The following is a 25,056-nucleotide window of genomic DNA, read 5'->3' on the forward strand; positions in this document are numbered from 1 at the left end:
ATCCTGCTAATGCTGAAGCAGCCCGATGTGTTTGCCTCCAGGGAGCACGATGCTTTGTGCACTTAAGAAAAAAGTTTAACGGAATTAAAATTTAATATCTAATTAGAGCGAGGCTAATATATTTTGAAATGAGTGGGGGAAGACATGTGCCTCTGTTGCATATTTGGGACAGCCATTAATCTTACCTGTAAAGCCGCATTGAGAGGTGTGCAGTAGGCGTGGCTGCTCTGCATGTTTTTAATAAGGGAAGGGTTACTGCATAAGAAAAAGATAGAAACCCAAAGTTAAACGCAATCAACTCCCAAGTTCTCAGCTAAGTTTTCTTTCAAGCTTAGCTGGTATCCTTCCAAAGCAGAAATTTCCCCCAGTGACTAAACCAAAGAAAAGTTAGTAAGGCTTTATCTCTCTATCCCCTGCTTTTTAGATAGTATTTAGATAGTAGATAGAGCTGGTGTGTGTTAACACTTCTGGGAACAGAGAAACCTAGCTAGTGTGAAAAAAAAAAATTCTGGCTAAGTAGTAACAGGCTGGGGGACAGAAATTGTGACTTGTACATTTTGAGGAGTCGCAGGGCCAGCAAGCTGATGGCAGGGTTTCCTGGGATTGTGTGGAAAGAATCTTTGGTCTTAAGCACCTCCATGAGTCAAACTCTAGAATAATAGCGAATAAGGGCAGGCTGGCTCTGGAAGAGGAAGGGAAGAGGAAGAAGACTTCCCCAAGGCACATTCATTTAGGGCTGAGATAAGGGGGAGGGGCGTTCTTAAGTAACACAGGAGAGGGTGGGCTTCAATCTGTCCTGTAGAAGAGCCAACTAAGGGGATATGGAGAGGGAGAGGGTGTGAGGAACATTTGATGCTGTCTCCATTAATACTCGTTTTACGACTCAGAGTCAAAACACTAAATACTCATACAGGAGACACAGAAGGAAAGGAGTGGCTTTCAGGAGGAAACCATCTCTACTTAGCGGTGGCCTTTATGTTTGAAGCATTTTAATTTTTCATTTCTCTTATTATCTTGAGTGAGCAGATCAGAAGAAATTAACCTCATTACCTCATTAAATGCACATTCTAACTTTAAGTAAGCATTTCCCTTTCCTATGGGTCACTTGATTGAACGTGTTTAGTGTTTGGGTCCCCATAAGCCACTGAATTGAGATACAACCAATATTTGCATTGAAGATGTCAAAAAAGCATTATTCAAAGGCACTGGTGTTCCAAAGACAAACAAGAGCATTACACGTACAAATCACACACTTGAATTCTGTTGCAGAAAGCCATGGCACTGCTACGTGGTGAAATGCAAAACTACATGGGATGAGTCAACCATGCAAAGCCAAAGGAACAGCAGAAACAAAAAACAAAAGCAAGTAAAGGCTCTTACTGTGCGACAAGCTCGTCAAAGTTTTCATCGGGGCAGTATTTGCGAGGACGGCCTCGTTGAATATGGCGGCCACGTTTAAACTCTTCATCATCAACTGTCCAAAAGGACCCAAACTCATCCTCTACTCTGATAAAGCACTTATGCAGTGAGAGGTTGGTGCGAATGGCACCCTGGGATAGGAGCAGCAGCAAAGGAGATGAAGTGGCAACAAAAGGAGACGGGGTTGGGGGCAGGACAGACATCCAATACAGGGAACAGGAAAAAGAAAATAAAATGCAATAAGCATAAGCAAATGGTTTGTGAGGGTTAATATGCATTGCCACCTAAAAGCTACTAGCATGTGATGCAACAAAGACCAGCAAGCAGGGCAGGGGGACTGGTGGGCATACAAAACAGGAGGGATGAAATGCTTTTTTGCTTCCCTTAACTGAGACAACGTGAAACCAGTTCTTTGGTCTAACACCATCTAGCAGCCAAAAGCCTCTACGTTATACTTGTTAGCACAATCCAAGCTAGGCTAAGAAGTTCAAACATGGTGGACGTACCCACTGATCTTTTGTGGCCTTCGTTTTTGGAATTCTACTTCATCCACTGTCCATACTGCCCCTTTAACGTTTTCTACTCGCACAAAACACTTGTGAAGGCTAAGATTATGACGCACTGCATTCTGCAGCAAGTATAAAAGAGAAAACATTATATATTTTCTATAAGAAAAGACTCCAAAAACAGCAGTAAATTCAGCCTAACAGTCCATCAGTCCATATTTGTAAAACCATCCCCAAAAGCTGTATCTGCCACCCCTGTGGATGACTTTCTGGTGGTTAAGGGTGTCTTTTCCAGAAGCAAAATTTAAAAACCCAAAATTATCAATTGTACTTTAGTCCCTGGTCATAACCAACCAGAAGAAATACTTTTTAATATGCACACACGCCTGAAATAGGTGACAGCATAAATCTAAAACTATCGTTAATAGGACTTCAAAATAAGGAAACAGGTAAAGCATAAACTGTCCCCCTCTAAGGGCATTAAAATTGGGTAAGGTTTTTTTTTGGTTGTTATTTATTTATTTATTTTTGGTTGTTATTGTTGTTAAAAACTATGAAAGATGACAACTCAGGTAACACTGTTACATACAGTTTTGTTTTTGAAAGTATTTGACTGTAAAACCATCAATGGGTTTTCTCTGATTAAGAATAAAGTAGATTTTTACTTTACTATTGAGAGTGTATCACCTCATGTCAATGAGAAGCAGCCCAAATGGTGCAATATCCATCTCCATCATCAAGCTGTGTCTTACCTCCCCAAATATATCTATTTGAAAATTGGCCCTTACTATTGGCAAAGTACCTTAAGTGAGTAAAAATGCCAAAGGAACATGTGGCTACAGTTGTCACTGGCAAAATGATGCTATGCCCGCAGATGATGGTTTCTTGTTATCACTATCACTTCTGGTCATTCCTAGGCTGAGACCTTTGATAGCAAGCTCTCAGAAAGGAGGCTCTCATCTTTCCTTTTGGTTTCAGGAGAATCCAAAATCCTTACTGGGTATCGTGATAAGATAGCCCCTTCTCTTCCACCACCTGTTAACACTCCCTCACTGCGTTATCCTTAAAGGTGACCAATCTTGATACTTTTTTTGATAGGTGTTTCTTACACGTATAGGGTGACACTGTGGGGGTCCAAACTGGAGAAGGATGATCTTTGCTCTCCAATATGGAATATTTAAAAGATGGTGAGAAATTTTATTGCATCGAGTAGAGGACTGCTCACAAGGACAAGTGTTTGAGCAATGTCAGCATAACTGGGGTAGGCTAAAGATGCCAAGATGACTATTACAATCAAAAATGTTTGGTAGGTTTTCTTAAGAAAACATCTACTAGAATGTATAATTAGTAGGACAAATGTCTTTGTGTTTAACATGTAGCCTGGCCTTTAAATAAGCTTTTCCTATTGCATAAAGGCACAGCATAAGGCTCTGAAGCTGTCTCCCAGAAAACCATCAAGGAAGTTAAAATAAACAAACAAAGCTACCCAAAGTTACTTAAGAAATCCAGACAGAACATGTATACATATAGGAGACACATCTTACATCTTGGGCCTGGGGCGAGGAGAAGAACAGCATTTCTTCTCAACCTAACCTAACTGTTTTCTGATGTTTTGTAATAATTCACCACAGTGTCAAAAAGTATAAGCAGTCTACAGAAGCTGCTTCTGGGAGAAAACTATTTCTGTAGATCCACCTGCGCCTTAACTTCCCAAGGCTATACATCTAAGCATAAAGCAACGAGAAACCAAGAGCTTTCTACAAGGATGATTAAGCTCTATCTTAGTCATAACTTCCAACTGGGCGTGTCATCTTTTGTCTATGATCACAGTATACATAAGGACACGCAAGGAAACCTATGCGTATTTATGAGTCGTTAAGGACTTCATCTAGGATTGCATATATATGTTAAATTGCATATATATGTTAATGACATTTTGCCTACAGTTTGAAAAACTGAAACATGGAAGTCTGCAGATCTGAGCTTAAACATCACCTTCATCCTGTGTTTGGAAATTTTTAAATTTGAGCATTTGTATTAGTACTATTAAATAAAAGGCAATTTTCAAGAAACTGTCTAAAGCATTTTTAACTAAAGAGACTTTGTAATTTATTTCCCAAGTCAGGCTGAGGATTTTGAAAACATGTTCCCCTCAGCACCCAGGTGGCTTCATGGAAATGAAAAGATAGAGATTCATAGCTCTGAAAAGTTGAGGAATTAATTCAATGGTCACTTCATCTTCTTTAAAAACTTATCAAGAACTTAGAAATATTTTCTCTCATATAAATTTATTAAGGAATGCACCAGGAAAACATTCATTTCAAGCAAAACAAGTTTTCCTGGCATAATGAATCCCTATTTAAAATAATGGCAACTGAAATAATCCTAAAATGGTTGCATTTTGCCTAGAGTGGAGGGTTGACAAAAATTCCAGGTACTAAAAATACAATAAATAAATGGAAAGAGGGGAAATCTAAATACCTGTGAGAGCTTACTCTACTACAACAGAATAAACAGTAACAGAAGTCATGAACCAAGTGTGGAATGAGGTACGTCCTGTGACCCTAGGCATTGCTGGGGACATTCAACATGGACGTATGGAATCTGACCTGTTTTATAACAAATGATATAATAATGATGCTATATAATTCAGAAGCTACTTTTCTTCCTGGGTGTTTCTGGTTCTCTGAGGGACAATCAATCTCTCAACTTAAAAACAATCATTTTAATCAACAGTACAAGTACAGTAACTCCCACATACTAGTGCTAGTTCAGTGCTAGTTCTTGCGTTGTATAGCTGTGCTACAAAAAAAGTTAATGGGCTTTTATCCAACCAATAAAGGCTGTATCAGGTTTGTCTGATCATTTCTCCAGGTTCCAAATGATTAGAAAATGCCTCTCTGCAAATATTGGCTGTGCTAAAAGAATGACTTTGGTGTTAAGCTGCAGAACACCCTCAACATCTGGGCAACGAGATGGTTTTACCAGTTGGCCCATGTGATCCCAAGTGTTCCATGGGAGCATTTCAACCACAGTGGAATGGTCTCCTCAATCAAACATTCCTATAGTTGAGTATAGCAAAATAACACAACTTCCTTATACTACAACTACTTTACTTTTTGTCAACAAAAGATTCTACTCTATAAATGGCAACGGTCAAGAATAAACACGCCTCAGAAAAAACTTACCTTCCACGTGGCTGCATTGCGCCGGAAGTAAGCAAACATTCGTGTGAACCAGTTATAAATTTCGTTTAGTGTTAGCTGCTTTTCTGGAGATTCAAGAATGGCCTGTCAAGTGAAAAGCAACACAAGAAGGTAATTTATGACCAAATCAGCAGAATCATCATTATGCAGTTTCTTGAAAATAAGAAATAACAGTGATTCAGAGCTAAATCCTAAAAAAGATTTTACAAAATGATCTAAGATTAATGGTTGCATTTAACAGTTCAATAGCAGAATTCAAAATGGAATTATCTAATTGTTTTGAGTTTTTATTTCTGTTTCTGTACAGAAATATTAATTTATTAGTCATTCACAAAGCAGAATCAAAGAGAAATGCAAAACATTTCACTAGCTGATTAAAGCTCAGTAATTATTTAGAGCTCAGATTAATTCTAGGGATCAGAGATTACTGTAGCTTGTGATAATTGACTTGCCATCTTTAAACAGGCTCATTTTCACTGTTGTGTGAAATGAATTTCCTAATAATCACATCGTATTGTAATACTTAATCAAAAGCAATTATGTTATATATTGCAGTTTTAAAAAACCTTATAGAAAAGGTTCGAGCATGCTTGCATACTAAATGGTTTTAAATTTACTTCATCAATATAACAGATCCCTGTATATGTACACCTTTGGATATAATTTACTTACCTGCCTAATTAAAGATGCATATGTAAATGGTGGTCTAACTTCTGCATTCTTATAAAACTCTTGGTTCTGCGCAATATCTGCTAAATAAGAATCATTGTCCTATTAATTATCACTTTTTATAAAGAGGCTGATCTATAAGAATTGAATAATACAAATCTACATAAGGCAAAACTGAAGTATCTACCTGAAGAAATGGGCACATTGTATTTGTCTGAGTACCGCCGGCGGATTGGGCCCACCGTGTGCATGCTGGTGGTGGTGATGACGGAGGGGCCTTGGGTGACAGGAGTGATGGGGGTGGTTGGGGTCGTTGGAGTATGAGGTAAGCTCTGTGGAGAAGCCTCTGATGCAGACTTGGAGAGTGTGACACTTGATACCAGGTTCAGCTGTAATGAAAAGAATAATTATTAAAGCTAAGGCCACTTCCAGAGAAACAGAACCACCAAAAGGGAATCTAAAATAAAGCAAGAATACCACAAGGTCTGCATGGCTAGCTTTACATCCAGGAGTAAATCACTTTATCCATTACAAGTTGCTGCCAAGTCGACTCACAGCAGCACCATGGGTGCCAGCAGAACTGTGCCCTATGAAGGGCTTTCGATGGCTGGCTTTTCAGAAGTAGATGCCTGGCTTCTCTTTGGCGGTGCCCTTGGGTGGACCTGAAGCTCCTCCAATCTTTTGGTCAGCAGCCAACAGTGTTACACCTTGCACCACCCAGGGACTCTAATATGTTTATGATCAAGGGAAACAGAAGATGAACTCCCATGTACAAACAAGTCATTTGCTATTTAGAATATTATTTCTTGCACTACTCTCCTTGCTTTCTGGTGAGACAGGTTTTTTCCAAAGGCTGTAAACACCTGTTTAACAGACACAAAACAGGGTTGCCTAGCCAAATGAGTTTGAAATTACTGGGTCAAAACAAATGTCTTTAATTATAACTTCTGTCTTCACCATCCTAATATGCCTTGGAAGCTAGAGTCCTTGTATCACCAATGCAGACTCATGTTTCAGCAAACACCAGGTGGAATACATTGGTGTACATCTGAACCATCCAAAAGAGTTGGCCACACTGATCTGCTAGTACAACTGAGCAACTGTTTTTACTTAATTTTTGCTGCATTTAAATAGTCATAGGTGGAAAATGGCTACTACACTAGACAGCACAGGGAGACAGGCTATGCAGGTCCATAATGAAGCTTTACAGACAGGAACTACTGGAAATATGTTTGGCCCATGGCTCATACCAAAAAGAGGGACACAGATCCAGGAAGACTTCATTTATTTCTAGCAGTTGGCAGAGACTAATCTTTAAAAGCTTCAGGTGTAATCTTCATTAATTTCTCTCAAATACGGGATAGGAATTTATTAATTTAAAAAGAATATGGCATATGAGAGAGATGAAACTGTAGGGATTTTTCCTTCCATCTTTGATGCTCTGGAATATAACAGAATAACCTAAGGCATCAAGTAAGGAAGTAAACATTTATGTATTTAAAGTAGTTTAAAAGAAATGAATGGGTATTGTTTTCACTCCATCTACCTACCTACCTAAGGAGCTCTGGCGGTGTAGCGGTTAAGGTATTTGGTGAATAACCAGAAGGTCAACGGTGCAAACTCACGAGCTACTCCATGGAAGAAAGATGGGGCAGTCTGCTTCCATAAAGATTTACAGGCTTGGAAATCCAATGGGGGGTGAATTGACTCCATGACAGTGAGTTCAGTTTGGTACAGCCTACGTATTTTATCTACCTAACCAGCTAGCTAGCTAGCTACTCCATTTCTTTCACCTTCACCTCAAAGTGCTGTTCTTATAAATGAGCTTATCCCCAATTTCAAAAATTGTTGTACAGAAATACTATTTATATCTGGCTGTGACGAAGAACTCGACTGCTTCCAGGTTACAAATAATTGCTATCTCAGATATGCAAAGCAGCCCTCAAATCCAAGAAACTTCACCAAAGTAGGTTTTGTTGTTGTTCTCGGTGACATTTTCTCAAACCAGATTTCAAATTACTTAACACAATAAATCTATTTCACAATTACTCCAGTCCTAAGTGCAAGGTATTATTTATGGAAGCTATTAAAAATGAGATTGCCTTGTGATCATAATCAAAGAAGACATTAAAACAGAGCTCCAATTTGTTGAGAAGACTCAACCTTCACTCATGCTCTAGTACTGAAGAACCATCTCTCATATATTTAGCAAAGTTCCACGAGAAAACAAATCAATGTGGAAGGGAAAAAAAAGATCCAATATTATTGGGGAAATAGTAATGGAAATATGAAAACATGGTGCCGGAAATTATAATGTTGGGTTGATAGCTGCTAGTTATTGCTTTCCTTTTTATTTTCAGCTTGAAATGTTGGCTTGCCAGACAACAAAGACCAATGCCTGAAAACAAGGTATGGTGATGGCATGGTCCTTAAAAACAGCCCATCCAGAGATGCTATGAGCTGCTTTCTCAACAGTGGCAGAGACCAACTTCAAGACACATCTGCAAACTAAGCAACACCACCACCTGGTTGGAAGCTCCGGAAAGGAGCTGAGTTGAGAGGCCAGGGAGAAAGGTTGGTGGCTGAGCTCTTTTTGCCTGGATCTTAATCGCTGACCACCGTCAGGGACATACAACCATTGGCCCAAGCAAAGGTTCAAGACAATCAGGACACAAAAGGCTAATGCTCAGAAATACACAGGTTGATGCTGAGGCTTAGCTAAGAATAGATGAACACTTTGGAAAGCCAAGAGTGAGATCTATAAAAATCATGTTTTGAACCATTTAATTATCATATGGCCACTAACAACTACCATGTTATGCCTCATATCTCAGATGAGCAAACTGAGGCTTGGAGACATTAAATAACATGTCCATATTCACAACGTGAACCCAGTATCAAATACACACTTGTGTGATTTTAAAATCTTTTTATAATCATCTTCTTCTGCCCAGTGAACAGAAAAATAAATACTAAATAGTTTTTTTTTTTGTATGCTCATTTCTTGAAAGGATTCAGTGAAGAGCTTTGACCCCTGCATATGACTGTGATATGATAAATACCTACTGATCAAACATAAGGCACTTGGCACTGCAGGGAGGGAAAACAGAATAAAGCTCACAACTGCTGGCCCTGTAGCACTTACCATCAAATGGCAACTGTGGCCAGCGAAAGCATGCCCACCAACCATAAGCAATCCTGTGGACTAAAGCTCAACTCTTAGGTTTCTCTTTTCCCATTACCCAAAACATCTTGGCTTTCTTCAAAAAGCAAAACGAAAGCTTTCCTATAAACATAAGTACCCTTAAGAAATATGCATGTTAATTTCCAGTTTTGTGAAGGAAAAGAATAATCACCAAATCCACCGGATTTTCATTTAACTGCCACCAATCAACATGCAAGTAAACATTCAGCACTGGGAGGCCATCTTCTTGGGTGCCCTCATATAAGAAGAGCAGACAAGCCACACAACATGATAAAACGATGTCACCAAACGCAAAAAGAATTCAACAACTGTAGCTTACAAAGCTTTAGCATTTGGACTGTTTCTTGCAAAAAAAAGCTACAGTGAAAAGAAAATCCCTCCAGGTTAGCATGACCCAGGAAGAGAGAGACCCAGGTAGGATTTCCTGAGGCTTCTGAGGTAGCAACTGGAAATAAAACACTAAGCCAGAAGAGAGCAGAGAGGGGGCTTACCAGGCTTGACAAATGACACCGTGATTCACACCCACTGCTGGGCTGTCTCTAATAAGCCACAGAGGAAGCAGCCAATCTCAGCTAATTACCAGATAAAAATGTATTGTAAGGACTCTAATTAGGAGACGTGTATGGAGGTGATCTAATGATTAAATGCTGCATTCGAGTGACCCCACCATCAATGTGCAGTGGTGCAAGATGTCACTGGAATATTTTGTAGAAACAGTAATTTTATTTCGAGGAGGAGAGGCAGTAATATTTGTAATGATGGCTATGAGGTAAACTAATTAAAAGACAGTTCTCCTAGAGGAAGAGTGTGGCTGAGAACAGCTGTGGCCATTCCAAAACCAAGTGCCAAGTCTCAATAGAGGAGCGGCAGTCAAGTGGAAAATTTCTGCCTGACCTCTGCCCTTGCTATTAATTTGCAGGGAAACTAATGACACATATACATATTCCCACAAAATTGTTCTAATTGCTAATTTGCCAAAGGAGCCCAGATTCCAAATTAAACATGACTGTAGTCTGTGAGGGAAGGAAGAACAAAAAGCTGTAAACTCCAAACAGAGGGTGCTTTGCCTCATGAAATCATCTGAAGGCTGAACCAACAAGTTAATGAAATGTCAACCTTGTCAACTGCTATAGAAGTTTCTTAACTTTTACACATTTGTTTGATGATCACATGCTCATCTTAAGGAGAAACCATCTTCGAGGGGGAAGGTCACGCGGGAGAGATAAGAGGGAACATGGGGAAGGATTCAAAACAAGCTCCGTGTTCAAACCAAACCTGCTCTTTTAATTAAGATCTCTGAGAAAAAGGGGACCAAAAAGGGAAAAAAAAAAAAAATTAATTACAGACTTAGAACAGAAGAGCAAATAAGCAACAATGTAATCTTGAAATATTCATCTTAATTGTAAACTATTAAATCTTAATATAATCATCAAGTAGAAACAAAAGCATATGGACTTCATGTTTCTGATTGCACTGAAGGTTTTAACAGGAATTTTTTTTTTTTCCCCAGTGCACGGAGCAGGAAGGGATTGGACTGGGAGGGTTTCTTTTCCTGGTGGAAAGCCTATTTTTCTTATTGTGTTCATTTTCTATTTAAAAAGAAGTTGCTATGTTTAGAAAAGTTAGTAACACTGATAGTTTGTACACGGCATGTTTCCATCATGGGATGATTTCAGCAAAGATGATCTCTTTGAAACTCTGGCCAAAAGTTAAATTGTTACGTCACTTAAACTTGCTATAGCATTTTGTTCAAAAAAATAAATTAATAATAATAATAATTTTTGGGGGGAGGGGGTGCCTTTAAGTATCATCTTTTTCCCCATTTCAGTCACATAAGGATATTTCTAGAAATCTTACCCAACTATCAGAACTGTTATCAGCTGCCTAATATCCTGGTTTGTCCTATTTTAAAAAAAGAAGAAGAAAAAGAATAAAAGGAGTCTGTAGTTTTTGAACAGTAACCTTCTCTCCCTTTTAGAGAAGATGAGTCACTCACATTTTTAAAAAATAAACAAACCGCTGATGTAAACCCCGGACAGAAACAGACTTGTAAGTATTCCCATAAGAACTCATTTTTGTTTTTGTTTGTGCTCTTGCCTCACATGAAAACTGTTTGAGAACAAAAGGCAAACCTGAAACCAAAACACCAAGGGACACAACGGCATAGTAGGGACCTTCCAGGCTCACAAAACTTGTTTTTCTGCCGTTGGTTTTACTGGCCTGAGCAAGGCTCAAGACATGCTTAAACTGCATGGCGTTTCTAGACATGAATCACTCGTGTTCAGAGGCCGCCTTTCTGAGGCCAAAGGGACGTTACCAGACTGTGGGGAGGGTAGGACAGTGGGTGGCAGCTGGAGGCTTTTGTTACGAGTCTTTGCCTCCTTGACCGCCTCGGCCTGGCCATGTTACTGAATTAGAGACGGGTGCTGGCAGAGGGTGGCGGCCTAGAAAGTGGTGTTACTGGCAGCAATACTAAAAAAAGATAAAAACAAAACATCGGAGTTGAGCTGAGGAGGGGGACTTAATGAAAACAGTATATAAAAACAGCTTTTGTGTGTTGTGTCTAAGAATCCCTTTTTATTGCTGCCTAATATTACTTCTCCAACTCTAAAGCAAGGTCACCTCAACCCAAATGATTGGTCATTACCTTTAGAGTCGAAAGACCCTTTTGCTTCCACAAGGGGGGCACTTTGTTTTTATAGTGGCTAAAAACATGATTTCAAAACAGTCTTAATTGCTATGGTTAGAGGAAAAGAAAATGCGTAAAAAGGAAAATCTAACAGTGCATTTCATTCCAAATATCCACGGTCCTGTAAATGTTTTATAACATTTTCATAAAGAGGATATGCTACCTACACTATAATTACTTGCTCACCAAATCTGAAAGAATGTGGTCTCTCTGGGATCAGGACTGTTCTCTGATGTGTAGGAACACCCTAAAGCAAAGTATACCTCTTGTATACGCAGTATTATAAAATATGATTTGCAATGTTTTCCTAACATAAAGATATATAGTGAAAAGGCTTTTAAAAAATCCTTAACAATAAAGTCTTAACATAGACATGTGTCTTTTTGTTGTTGCTGTTATTGTTTTGTCCTCTAAGCTACACCCCCCTCCAAAGAAATATCTCAGCATATTCTCTCATGAGTGCACGTGATGGCATGAACTCCCATGTGGCACATTTTGGTGTTTACTTCGAAAATGTTACTGACTTTGGAACAAAAGAGTATCAATCATTTTCATTAGGGCAGCTTACCATTGTTGGATTTTTCTCTTTTGCATCTCTTTCCATGGAAAAGAGAAGGAATTTTGTAAATCTCCAAAGATCACAAATTTTGGGAGGTGACAAGGGGCAAAGTTATGGTAGCTTCTTGGTCACAGGCAGCTACCTGGACGGAGCAAATAGTTGGATCTGTGGACTTGGGACTATTGATGCAGGGGACATCCAACTCAATTGGCACAGCATACTACATGAAAACATTGTTCTACATCCTACTTTGGTGAGTAGTGACCGGGTTCTTAAAATTTTGCCAAGTGGCCATCTACATGCAACGATGGGTCTCTCTTCATCCAGAGCAAAGAAGAATGAAGAAAACCAAAGACACATGGAAACAATTAGTCCAAGAGACTGGTATACACTGTGATCCTAGGCCTATATGACCATGAGACCAGGAGAGCTAGATGGTTCCTTGCTACCACTGTCAACCACTCAGAAGACATCAGTGCAGGAGATCCTGGATAAAGTGGGAGAACAATACGGAACAAAACTCTAAATCATTAGGGAAAAAAAAAAAAAAGAAAAGACCAGGTTAACTGGTCTGATAGAGCCTGGTGAGACCCATGGGAATTATGGCCCCTAGTTACCCTTCAGGTCTGGAACTGAAGTCACTCCTGTGGTTTCCAGCCAAACAACAGACAGGCATATGGGGTGAACATTTACACCAGGTAGATACACTCCTTAGAGCAATCAATCATGGGCGAGCAGAAGGGCAGTGTTTGTTTAGGGAGACAGCTTGGGAGGGGGACGGGTAGGAGCACATGGGAGGGAAGGACACAGGCAAGAGCAAACTACAGGGAGGAAACAGGAGGAGAGCTGTTACATTGTGGGGAATTGCACTCAATGTCATGAGACAAAATGTGTATGAAATGTTGTATGAAAAATGAATTTGCTCTGCAAACTTTCACTCAAATCACATTTAAAAAAGAAAAAAAAAATCACAAATTTTGGCCATGATAAACGTACACCAACAAAGGTTTTCCCACCATATGTACCAAACTGTTAGAACATACAGTTGTGCTAGTGGACTTTCACATACTCTTACATGCACAGCCCAGATTTGTTAGAAGTATAAAAAGCTTATCTCAGCTGATGTTGGCTATTCCTTCCTTTCCTCCACACTGATCCTTACTATGTACCTCCTCCTCCCAGCTGTTTTCCTTCAGACACACACACCCAACCCTTAATCCAAGGAAGGTTTCTGGAAGCTGAGTAACTCTTTACCAGGTTCCTCATATTTATTTCTCAGACTGTGTTCCCTAGAAATCTTTCAACACCCCACCATTCTTCTGTGTGTGCGTTGGGGGGAGGTGGGTGTATTTACCTGTCAATTTGTCCCACAAGACTCCAAACACCTCAGTGGCCTAATAGTGTTCTCTTGTTTTACTGTTCTATCTTCAGTATGTAGCATGCTTAATAAATATTTGTTAATGGAATAGTTTCATTTTCAATGCAGGGCTCGGCTACTAGCCAAAAGGTTGGCGGTTCATACCCACCTAAGAAGTGCTTCGGAAGGAAAGCCTGTAGATTGGCTTCCAAAAGGTCACAACCTTGAAAGCCCTATGGAAAAGTTATACTCTGCACTCGTGGGGTCTCCGTGAGTTGACCCCATGGCAACTAACAGCAAAACCCTCTCACACATTGACCAACACCGAAACATCACACAGGCAAAGAACAAGGCAGAATTATAAGTAGAGATACCCTTTGCAAAAAAAAAAAAAAAAAACCCATAATCTGAGACTTGGGTATCATTCTGAAAGGAAAGGTTTTTTTGGGTTAAAAGATTTCATGGCAAGCATGAAGAGATGCTACAAAAGAGTCCAAGGAAAAAGAAAACTGCAGACTCATAATCCAATTCACTGATATGGTTCTCAGTGTGGGCTGAGGTCAGGTTCACATCTAAAAACTTGCGAACAGTCCTGAGATGAACATATCCTGTAACGATCCAAATCCAAAGACAAGCCCCACAAATGGGTCTAGAAAATATGTCTCAGCTGATGAAAGAACAGTCTAAAAGTGCTTTAGCAGTTTCTTTGATGTGATGAAATGGGGACAGGTTTGATGCTATGAGATAAGAAATGACGCTTACCACCCAAATGGCATTTAGTGGAAAGTAACATTTACAGCAAAGTATCCTACTACTTAGTGACTAAGAATTTTAAAGTAAACATGAAGCTTCTTTTCAACAGAAATGGAAAAAAGGAAAATACTTTGTAAACTTATTGGCAAGGCTGTAACCTGAAAGTCCCTATCTCTGGTTAGATGTGGATTCCCAGTGACTGTCATTTTTCAAATCAAAGATAGCTAAAAGAATACTAATTTGAACACATGCTAAACTTCCTATTGTTGAGGGTGAGATAAGTTAATTACTTTGCACATTAGAATTGGCCACCAGGTACCCGCGTGTCCCTAAAATGGAAAGAATCGAGGTAATTTTGCTGTATGCATGTATCTTTTTTGAGGGAGTAAGGAAGTAAAAATTTATGCAAAACATTGCACGTTTACCTTTTATAATTAATTTCCAAATGCCTCACCTGTACGTATTTTAATAATTCCTGATTTACAAGATGATATCTATAATAAAATTTTCTATTTTCCAATAAATGAAAAGAAGGCAGGCTCACTCCGACAACAGACTGTCACACAATATCTGCTTGTCAGGCACCAATTTTTACTTCTTACATGTAAGTTAAAGGATAAGGAATTTATAATGCTGCCTGTGAAGGGAACCACTTTTCATACACAAATGTGATCTTTTTTTTTTTCAAAGGGTAATACAACAGTACATTTACATAAACTAATCCAAACAATCTATGTATTTGACAATGGCAAACCTCACACAGACGGCCCATTGTTGGTTTACATCTTGGAGTTCTTTATATTGGCTTGTAGCGCTGCTCTAGCTGTCAAAGGTTTGACTTGGACTCTAAATAAATGGTTATAGAAGTGCTGTGCAGCGATATTGGACTTCTTTGCAAAAGAAAACCTGCTGTGTATCAATTCAAAAGCTATTAATTTTTCAGTCAAAAATATTCGTGCCTATTTCTTTTAATAAAGAAACACTGTGCTGAGCTACTAAGAGATAATGTTGGCTAGTGGTAGAGAATTTTCAATAGAGCAGTTAAAAATAAATTTAGTAGGAGGTCTCCTTCAAAGTTATAATTTTCAACAATGTAAAACACTTTTTTTTTTTTTTTAAATACTAATCAAGACAAACCTTCCTTGCCTATTCATTTCTCCCTTCGGCTGCTTTTCCCTGTTTATTGGCTGCTTAACACTGGTCCTCATGGAGATTCCCAATGGTCCTTCTGTGGTTTCTCTAGGCTTATGTATATGGCACTGCTTGTTGACAGTCAGCCCTATCACTTGCAGATGCCCCATGGGGCTTTGCCACGACTTGTCTTTAGTTTTATGCTTCTTCCTCCCAAGGAAGGCCATGATGAAAAAATACATTCATTCCTAGAGTAAGAAGTCCCAATGTTATTTTATCATTATATCTTTTATCCACAGAGAAAAGAGATTATCTCATTCTCTCCTTTTCTCTGTCTAAAGACTCAAAGCCATCTTCCTGGGGAAAACACTGTCCTTGAAAAGTAAAGCCAACTGAAGACTTTCAGAGGATTCCAAGGAGACGGGTACCCTTTGCAACTGGCAATACCCACTGGAGAAGTTAGCCAAGTCACCTCCAGCGTCTCACCAATTTGCTTAGCTGAGTTTGTGTTTTTCCCAGTCTTTGGGAGAGGGTGATAAAAATAGCACAGTTGACTACTGATTCCACAACACTGAGTAGCCTGGTTCTTTTCTTTCCTTTCTTTTTAGTAGCCCACACACCTAGTCCTGCAGTCATTTACTGTAAAATACGTGGAAGCTAAGGACTCTTTCCTAGTAAAAATGGATGCGCGAAGTGTTTAATGATTTTATGTCCTATATCTCAGTAATGTGTTCTGTTTCAGACATTAATTTTGTCTGCCAACTGCATCTTGGCAGGCTACCATATTTGCTGGGTTAATAGTCTGACTCCGTTTTATTTCTATCACCATAAATCATACATATATGGGTGTATGTTTGCTTTATTTATAGAAAAAAATCAGTCAAAACAGATAAACCAATACTTTGCCATTATGCTGCATCATTGCATATTGATTAAAATTGCTGGTACTAACTATAGATTGTCAACGCTCAATTAATTTTCACACAGTGACTCCAAGCAAAATCAAATAAAGGCAGTGTACCTTTAAATTTTACAAATCTTAAAATCAAGAAGCAAGGCATTCTCTCCATTTTGAATAATCAGTTGAAGCTACTAGAAGAATTTGAGAAATGTAAGTATATGAGAAATACAACTGCTTACGAGATTGATTTATAATATGGAATGAGGCCCAAGACAGGATTTGGGGCTTAGATACCATCCTTCCACTTGGATGTTAACTGCCAGTGCCTGGATGGTCAAAATCAAATCAAAGGGAACAAGGTAAGAAATAGGAGATTGCAAAAATTATCCCTAATACTGGTACCATGTTTGGTCTTCGAACTGTGAAGGAGCAGTTTTTACTTCAAATTCCTTCCTAACTATGAGATAGATGCTCTCAATAATTTAGACTCTAACTACTCTTACAGTGGTGTCCATGGGTGATGCAAATGGCTGAGACACTTGACTGCTAACTGAAAGGCTGCAGGAGTTTGAGCCCACCCAGAGGTGCCTGAGGAAAAAAGGCTGGCAATCTACTTCTGAAAAACCATCCAGTGAAAGCCCTATGGAACACAGCTCCACTCTGTTACACATGTAGTTGGAATCAACCTGATAGCAACTTGTTACTGGGATTTTCAGTGTGTTTCTCATTCCCTTCCTTTGTTTCACTTATACTTGACGATTACTCCCTCCTTTTCTCAAATACCACCATCTCTCAGCTTCCAAGAAACCAAACTCACTGCCATTGAGTTGATTCTGACTCACAGGTGACCCCCCATAGAGTTTCCAAGGCTGTAAATCTTTACAGAGGCAGAGTGCCTCATCTTTATTCCACGGAGTGGTGGGTGGGTTCAAACTATCAACCTTTTGGTTAGCAGGCAAATATCTTAGGCACTACGCCACCAGAGTTCTTAGCTTAGCTAGGCTGAAATGCATCTTTCTTCTGCCTTCATGGTCTAGCTCCTTTCTCTGAATTCACCACTCTGAAAGATTTTCTTCTTTCAGTGAATTCCTAAGACATTTTAGTACTTCAGTTTAGCATCAATCATTCTCAGCCAAAGAAGAGCTGGTTGAGCCTATGGGCAAGGACCAGGTCTGGTGATGACAAGGACCATCCTACCATCTCATCATAGAAGTTAACCAGAAACAGAAGTGAACTTTAAATCTTCAACTCTGAAACCTACCAAAGTTGCCTTGTGTAGAGAAGAAAATACTGCAAGGTCTTTTTTTTTTTGGCCACTTGGCAGGGATCAGTACTTACAGGCTGAGGGGCGGCTTTGGGTTCTGTAGACTTCACGTGCAGGTGGGTCATCATAGCTTGCAGGCGCTCTTTGTCTTTTGCAAGCTAGAAGGGAGAAAGTGCTTTGTTACTTCTTGGAATATAAATGCATTACTATTCTAACACCTGAAAGGATACTATTCCAACTTAAACTATAGTAGCACAGCACATGGCAGAATCATTTTCATTGCCTAATTGTTTTTAAATCTATATGACCACTGCCAAACTGTGTTACAGGTTCAGTCGTGTCCCTAAAATTATGTGTTGTAAATCTTAACCCAATGCCTGTGGTTATAATCCTATGTGGGAATACGTCGCTTTGTTATGTTAATGAAGCAGGATTACAGTAGGTGTATCTTGAGTCACTCTCTTTTGAGATATAAAAGAGATTAAACAAGCCAGCAGGGGAGAAGGGGTGAGACAGATGCCAAGACACGTAGAGATCTCCAAGGAACCAGGAAGCAGAAGCCAGAGAGAAAAGGACCTTCCTCCAGACCAGACAGAGAGAGAAAACCCTCCCCTAGAGCTGGTGCTCTGAATTTGGATTTCTAACCTCCAAAACTGTGAGAAAATAAAATTCTGTTTGCTAAAGCCATCACTTGTGGTATTTCTGTTACAGCAGTACTAGAAACCTAAAACACCAGCTAACCAGAGGTGTTGGCATGAGAATTCTCAACAAAATACATGAGTCTTTAGCTGGGAAGTTCTAGACCAGCTGGCACCAAAGGGTCCCATGCAACACAGACAGCTGAAAGACCAATACAAATCATGCCTTTTAACCAACCTTATTCACAAGGAAGCCAGAGGAAAATGAGATAGGGAGCTAAAACTCATAAACTCATCTGTTGTGGTTGTAGAGAAACTCCTAGCTAGATGGACACGTGGGTACAGATTATGATAGCACCAGCAAATGCTATCAGCAGGGCGGGAGCAGGACTACAAGGGTGGACAGGTTTCCCTTTTCAAATGAACACAGAATAAGCTTCCTTATTCATTTATTCAGTGTTTGAGTACCTCCTCATTCTGTAAAAAAATTATCTTCTCAAAAGTACAGGAGTTTCTAACCATATAGGTACACAATAGGCACTCAAATATTACTTTTTAAATACACTTAAAAAAAAAACTCGCCTTGGATCATTTTAACCTTATGGTGTTTTCGATAGCTTGAAACAGTTGGGCACAGGAGGTAGAAAATGATTACTTCTGTCAAAGAAATGGTGGACTATATCCACAGAAGATAAAGGTATTGTTAAGAGAACAGCTGTGTGGTCAAGGGAAAACACAGAAGAGATGTGAGAGAGAAAGAGAGAGGGAGGGAGGGAGGAAAGAGGGAGAGAGAACTGTCTCATGTCAATAATTTATAGACCATTTGTTCAAAATAATGCCTCAGAATCAGGGAAGGACTTGTTCCCTCTATGTCACATAACCTTACATCCTTTAAAAATCAAGGAATAGATTGTCTGTAAAATCTATACTTATCCCAAAATAAAAAAGAAGACAGACTCACATTTCAGAAAAAAGTTATTTTCTAAGGAGAAGAGGAAGGGGAAGAGGAGTACAGGGACGAGGGTGAGACGGAAGGAAGGAAGGGCACAAAGCAGAAGAGAAAAACCTTTCTCTCATCCTAACTGGGTGGGTGACTCAGTCTAAAGCCATATAACATTTGATTTTTTTATTCTCTTGTGGTTCAGGGAGGAATAAATTTAAAAAAGAAAGAAAAAATGGCCTTATGGAGTTAGCATGATTCTTTCAACAAACAGGAAATGAAAATGATACCATATTAGGAACCACTTCATGTTATTCATCCTCTAGTTCTTAGTAAGTTATTGAACAGCCAACTAAAAGATTCTCTGAACACATAATGCTAAAGGAATCTAGTTTTCCCAAGTGGCTCAGTCAGAACAATTAAAATGTGGGGAATGGTATTTTTCTACAGTTATTGTTTTCTATGTAAGTGTTTCTAAATTTTGACATACTAAAACTAAAATATACTTAAGATGTATTTAAAAAAAAACCAAAACAAACAATAACAACAACAACAAAAAAAAAGAACTTTGGTTTCAAATTACTGTGGGGCAGAATGAATTGGGGCCACTTAGTAAAAACAAGATGTTTCTGCCATGCTGCACATTACAAATAAATGGATGAGAGGTGGTATTTACTGAAAAGTCTGATGAATATTAAATGTGACTTAATTTGGGGATAAACACTGTTGATGTAGCAGTTACAAAGACAACTTGGTAGATAAAAAATCCAAATTCCCAGCATCAAAAGGAGCCATCTCCTCCACATTTCACCCAAAGGCCGACTTTTTAACACGTCAAAGGTAATAACAGTATGCTAGGGAGCTCTGGTAGCATAGTGGCTAAGACACTTGCCTGCTAACCAGACGGCTGGTGGTTCAAACCCACCAGCCACTCCTCGGAAGGAAGGTTGGGCAATCCTACTTCCGTAGTGATACTGCCTCGGAAACCCAAGGAGGGGTCGCTATGAGTCGGGGCCGACTTGATGGCACATAACAACAACAACAACAACAACAACAGGAACACATACTCAAAACATATACAGAGCCACATCCGTAACTCTGGGGTAACTACCATAAGCCAAATTATTTTTCCATGAGGATATTACTTAGTTTCAGCATCCATGTTGAAATCTATCCAGGTTCCTTATTTTGCCTCACATTCAATTTTACTATCACCTAAAAATGAGCAAGGTGGCAGAAAAAGGCAAAAAGGCAAATTTTCTTTTCTGTTAGGTTAAGTCCAAACTAACATGGACTATTGCATTCTTAGATGAGTTTAGGACTTTTAGTATCAATTATACCTCTAACACAAACTGTTCAAACAATGAAAGACAAACCCTGTCTTTTTTTTTTTTTTTTTAAAAAAGGCCAATCATGCTTATGCACAGGGAGACGGCTCGGGGGCAGGAGTGTATGGAGGGATGGACACTGGGAATAGGTTACTATGGGGAGGAAGTGGGAGGGGAGCTGTTGCATTGTGGTAAACTGTGGTCAATGACATGAGACAAAGTATATGTGAACTGCTGTATGCAAAGTGAATTTGCTCTGTAAATCTTCACCCACATCACAATTAAAAAAAAAAAAAGGCCAAACATTCACACCCATCAAAACCGCATCGTCCCCCTTCAATGACTGTCTTGTATTTATAATAATCATTGGTCTTGCAAAAAGCTGCTGGCTCTTTATTACTTTTTATGCCATCATTCCATGAGCTCACTATCCCCATCAATTTTCATGGTGCTCCTTCACTATTATGAGAAGTCAAGTATATCCCAGCATTTTCTCATAAACTGTGAATACTATGAAAAGCAACAAAAAAGGAGGTTGAGAAAGTCATCCTAAAGGATAACTGAAAACTTGGATGTCATTCTTAAAAAAAAAAAAAGAAAAGAAAAAAGTTATGTTGTGACAAAATAACAGAATTACTCTCTGAAAGCTTTCCTTGGGGGTACAGAATAAGGCTGTGGTATAAAAGGAACAAATGCCAAGAGGCCTACACATGTGGGTAAGCTGCTTGGGTGGGGTATTGTGGTTTGTTCTAATTAGTGAGTCTGTGTGTTCTCCAGTTCTGCCGAATGATGAAAAAACTGCCATCAAGTTGATTCGACTCATAGCGACCCCTCCTTGGGTTTCCGAGGTGGCATGACTACTGAAGTAGACTGCCCAATTTCCTTCCAAGGAGTGACTGGTAGGTTTGAACCTTCAGCTTTCTGGATAGCAGTCAAATGCCTTAAGCACTACACCAATGGCAGAGTAAAAATGGTTAAGGAGGTGGGCACCAGAAACACACTACTTTATTGTTGTTGGGGGCCATGTTGACTTTGGCTCATAGCGACCACATGTGACTGAGAACTGCCCCATAGGGCTTTCTAAACTGTCATCTTTATTACAGGAGCAGACAGCTAGGTCTTTCTCCCCCAGAGCTGCTGAGTTGGTTTTGAACCGCCAACCTTTCTGTTAGCAGCTGAGTGCAGAACCATTGTGTCACCAGGACTCCTTAGAAACAGAGTGTACTTGGTTCACATTCAGGCTCTCTGACCCTGGGCATATTATGTAACCTTTTAAAATTATTCAGCTTCTCCTTCAAAATATGGACTAATAATCCCTGAGCTTTGATGGGCTGTTTTGGAAATAAGATGGGCCTTTGTAGTTAAGCTCAGCATAGCAATTAGTGGTGCTTTGTGAATGTTCAAGAAATACTTCTTGTTTGTTTGTTTATTTGTTTGCTTTTTTATTATAAAAAAGAAAAGCTAAGATCAGTGTTGTTAATCTGGACTTCTTTGGCTGAATATATGTTCATAGTCTGGATCAACATAATAGGAGTTCGACGGAGTCTGCAGATGGTCTAACTGGGCAGAGAAATAATTTTGATGGCTTAAAGAATGGAACAGAAAGGATAGGAAAGATGAAGCCTATTTCTTAGGGATTTATCTCTTCGGTTCTCATTGCATCTTCCCTTCATCCCAGGAAAATGCTTTTCCCTTCTTGGCTGGCAGAGGTCATCCCCCCTTCTATTACCCATGGCTTCAAATTAGGTTTCAGATAGCCTCGGCTGGGAAAGACTGGAACCGGTGCATTGCTCTTAACTTACTGATGACTGCCGAAGGCAAGGAGCTTCCCTCAACGTCTTCAAAGACACAAACTAAGGAGATTAAACTCATTCTTTTAGCAGAGAAAAAGGGAACATGGTGTTGGGTCCATTTAACATCATCATTTTATATGTTGTCAGGAAGACTAATCATTTTAAGGCCAATTTGGCAGTTCTCATTCATGAGAAACAAAATCCTGCTGAAATGAACGAAAGATTTTGTATGTGTAAAAATGTTAGAATTAGTGGCAACAGAAGAGAAGAAGGGGCCAGGCTGTTCATTTCATTTCACAGAAGCAAAGGGGGCTGTGGCTATTTTTCAGTCCACTAGTCCCACTCCTCGGAAGGAAGGTTGGGCAATCCTACTTCTGTAGTGATACTCCCTCGGAAACCCAAGGAGGGGTCGCTATGAGTCGAGTTTGACTCGACGGCACATAACAACAACAACAACAGTCCTATTCTTGGGAGTGCTGGCAGTGTAGTGCCTAAGGCACTTGACTGCTAACCAGAAGGCTGGCGGTTCAAACCCACCAGCCACTCCTCAGAAGGAAGGTTGAGCAATCTACTTCCGTAGTGGTATCGCCTCGGAAACCCAAGGTGGAGTCACTATGAGTCGGGTCCAACTCCACGGCACATAACGACAACAACAGCAGTCCTATTCTCAGGAGTCCATGGGTGGTGCATTAACACAATGGCTGCTAACTAAAAGGCTAGAGGTTCCAGCCCACCCAGAGGCACTCTCGAAGAAAGGCCTGATAATCTATGCTGGAAAAATCAGTCACTGAAAACCATATGGAGCACAGTTCTATTCTGACACCCATAGGGTCGCTGTGAGTGGGAAACGACTCAGTGGCAACTGGTGGTTGTGGCGGTAGTCCCATTCTTGTATTTTATACTGAGGGAAACAAAGATTTACAGAAGTGGATATAACTAAAGACATGGAGCTTGGAAATGGCTGAAATGAGACTAGAATTTGGACCTATGAAGCCTGTGTTGATTTTCACACACTGTCATCACAAGAATCACGTGGGTCCGTCTATACAGATTCAGAACCTGTGTGGGAGGGATAGTAATCTGTATATTTATCAGACACCCCACTTACAAATAGGCAAGTCTGGAGTATTCCCATACAATCACAATCCCCCAACGTAGCTGACAAGAATCTCACCTAAACTTGCTGAGGCAGACGCTCCAACGGAGGCACCCAGGAGTAGGAATTTTTAATAGGACCTCAAATGACTTTTGTACTCAGGTAAGTCTGATTGGTACTAGTCCTTGGCACAGACTGAGTAGGTCTTAAACAGTGGCTGTATTAGTTTTCTCAATAGTTTGTATATAAGAATGATCTAAACATGGCCCCTAGCTGCCCTGGTCTGGAACTGAACCCACACCCGTGGTTTCCAGCCAAACAAAAGACAGGCATATGAGCTGAACATTTACCTCAAGTAGATATACTCTGTGGAGAGAACAATCATGGGAGAAAGAAGGGCTGCTTATGCACAGGGAGACAGCTCAGAGGGCAGGAGCCCATGGAGGGATGGACACTGGGAAGAGGTAACTGTGGGGTGGAGGTGGGAAGGGAGCTGTCGCATTGTGGTAAACCAAGGTCAATGTCATGAGACAAAGTGTATGTGAACTGCTGTATGGACAGTGAATTTGCTCTGTAAATCTTCACCCAAATCCCCGCCCCCCCAAAAAAAGAATGATCAAAACAGTTAACTGGTTTAAGCAGAATGTATCCAGTGACACAAGTTTACCAAGAAAATATGATTAACAAAAGAAAAACAAGAAGGAAAAAATGCAGCACTTGGCAAAGAGGAGCAATGAAACTCTTCTACCAAACTGAGTATTTACCAAACAGTCACATGCGGCCCTCTTACTCAAACCACAGTAACTCATACATGCCTTGAAAACTCCACACCAGTGAAAACTTTGAAAGGGTTTCTTTAAAACCTTCTTCGACACTCAGGTGTCGGGCAACATATGGCTCATTTCACCCCAATCGAAAACTTTTCTTACTTTCCCTCTGTCACCATCTTAACATTCCTTAAATGTTATTATTAAAGACTCTCTTGACATTTAAAGCAGACGCACACTAATACTCAGTCATAGTCTAGGAATTCTAATGCTCCCAGAGTTAAGCAGGATTTTAGATTACGAAAAATAAGTGTCTTGGTTTTCAAAGGAGGACGTGACGTGAGACTCTCTCTTTTCCTTGGCCCCTGTCAGAAAGCAGCAGCGCCATGAAGCCACTCTGCTTTCAGGCCCTCTTCCTCCAGCATGCCCGGGGCCTCTTCAGGAGAGCTCTGTGGCCCTGTGAGGCCACAGCTGGAAGGAGCTGTCCTGACCATGGCTATATCAGAATGGGCTGAAGAGGAATATGTTGCAGACGGTCAAACTGTGAGAGCTGGAACTCCACAGGAATGCCCTTCTCCCCAGGTCTCATAAGTTTCCTGCCCTTGGCAGGGTGGACAGTCTCACCACCTTTCTATTGCTATTAGTGGAAAACATTTGAGTTTCCTTTCTCTGAAATGTTTATACCTTATATAGATTCTGGTTTTTGCAGGTGTTACTGTAAAACAGGCGGTCCCTGGATCACAAACAAGTTCCATTCCTAAGTCCATCTTTTAGTAAAATTTGTATGTAGTAAATCAGAACAGTTAGATATGGTTCATATCTAACGTCAGACAGT

General features: G+C 39.9%; 1 protein-coding gene across 1 annotated transcript in view; it reads right to left on the minus strand.

The window, feature by feature from the left end:
• Positions 1-25,056, minus strand: part of FOXP1 (forkhead box P1) — a 283,446-nt gene that overhangs the window by 11,737 nt on the left and 246,653 nt on the right. Inside the window, 6 exon segments of the mRNA XM_042781677.1 lie at positions 186-255; positions 1,926-2,047; positions 5,114-5,215; positions 5,804-5,883; positions 5,988-6,189; positions 17,734-17,817. Of these exon segments, the coding sequence (XP_042637611.1) occupies positions 186-255; positions 1,926-2,047; positions 5,114-5,215; positions 5,804-5,883; positions 5,988-6,189; positions 17,734-17,817 (660 nt within the window).

Source organism: Orycteropus afer, unplaced genomic scaffold (genome assembly GCF_000298275.1).
Source record: "Orycteropus afer afer isolate SDZICR_OR568_19922 unplaced genomic scaffold, OryAfe1.0 scaffold00149, whole genome shotgun sequence".
NCBI classification, from domain to species: Eukaryota; Metazoa; Chordata; class Mammalia; order Tubulidentata; family Orycteropodidae; genus Orycteropus; species Orycteropus afer.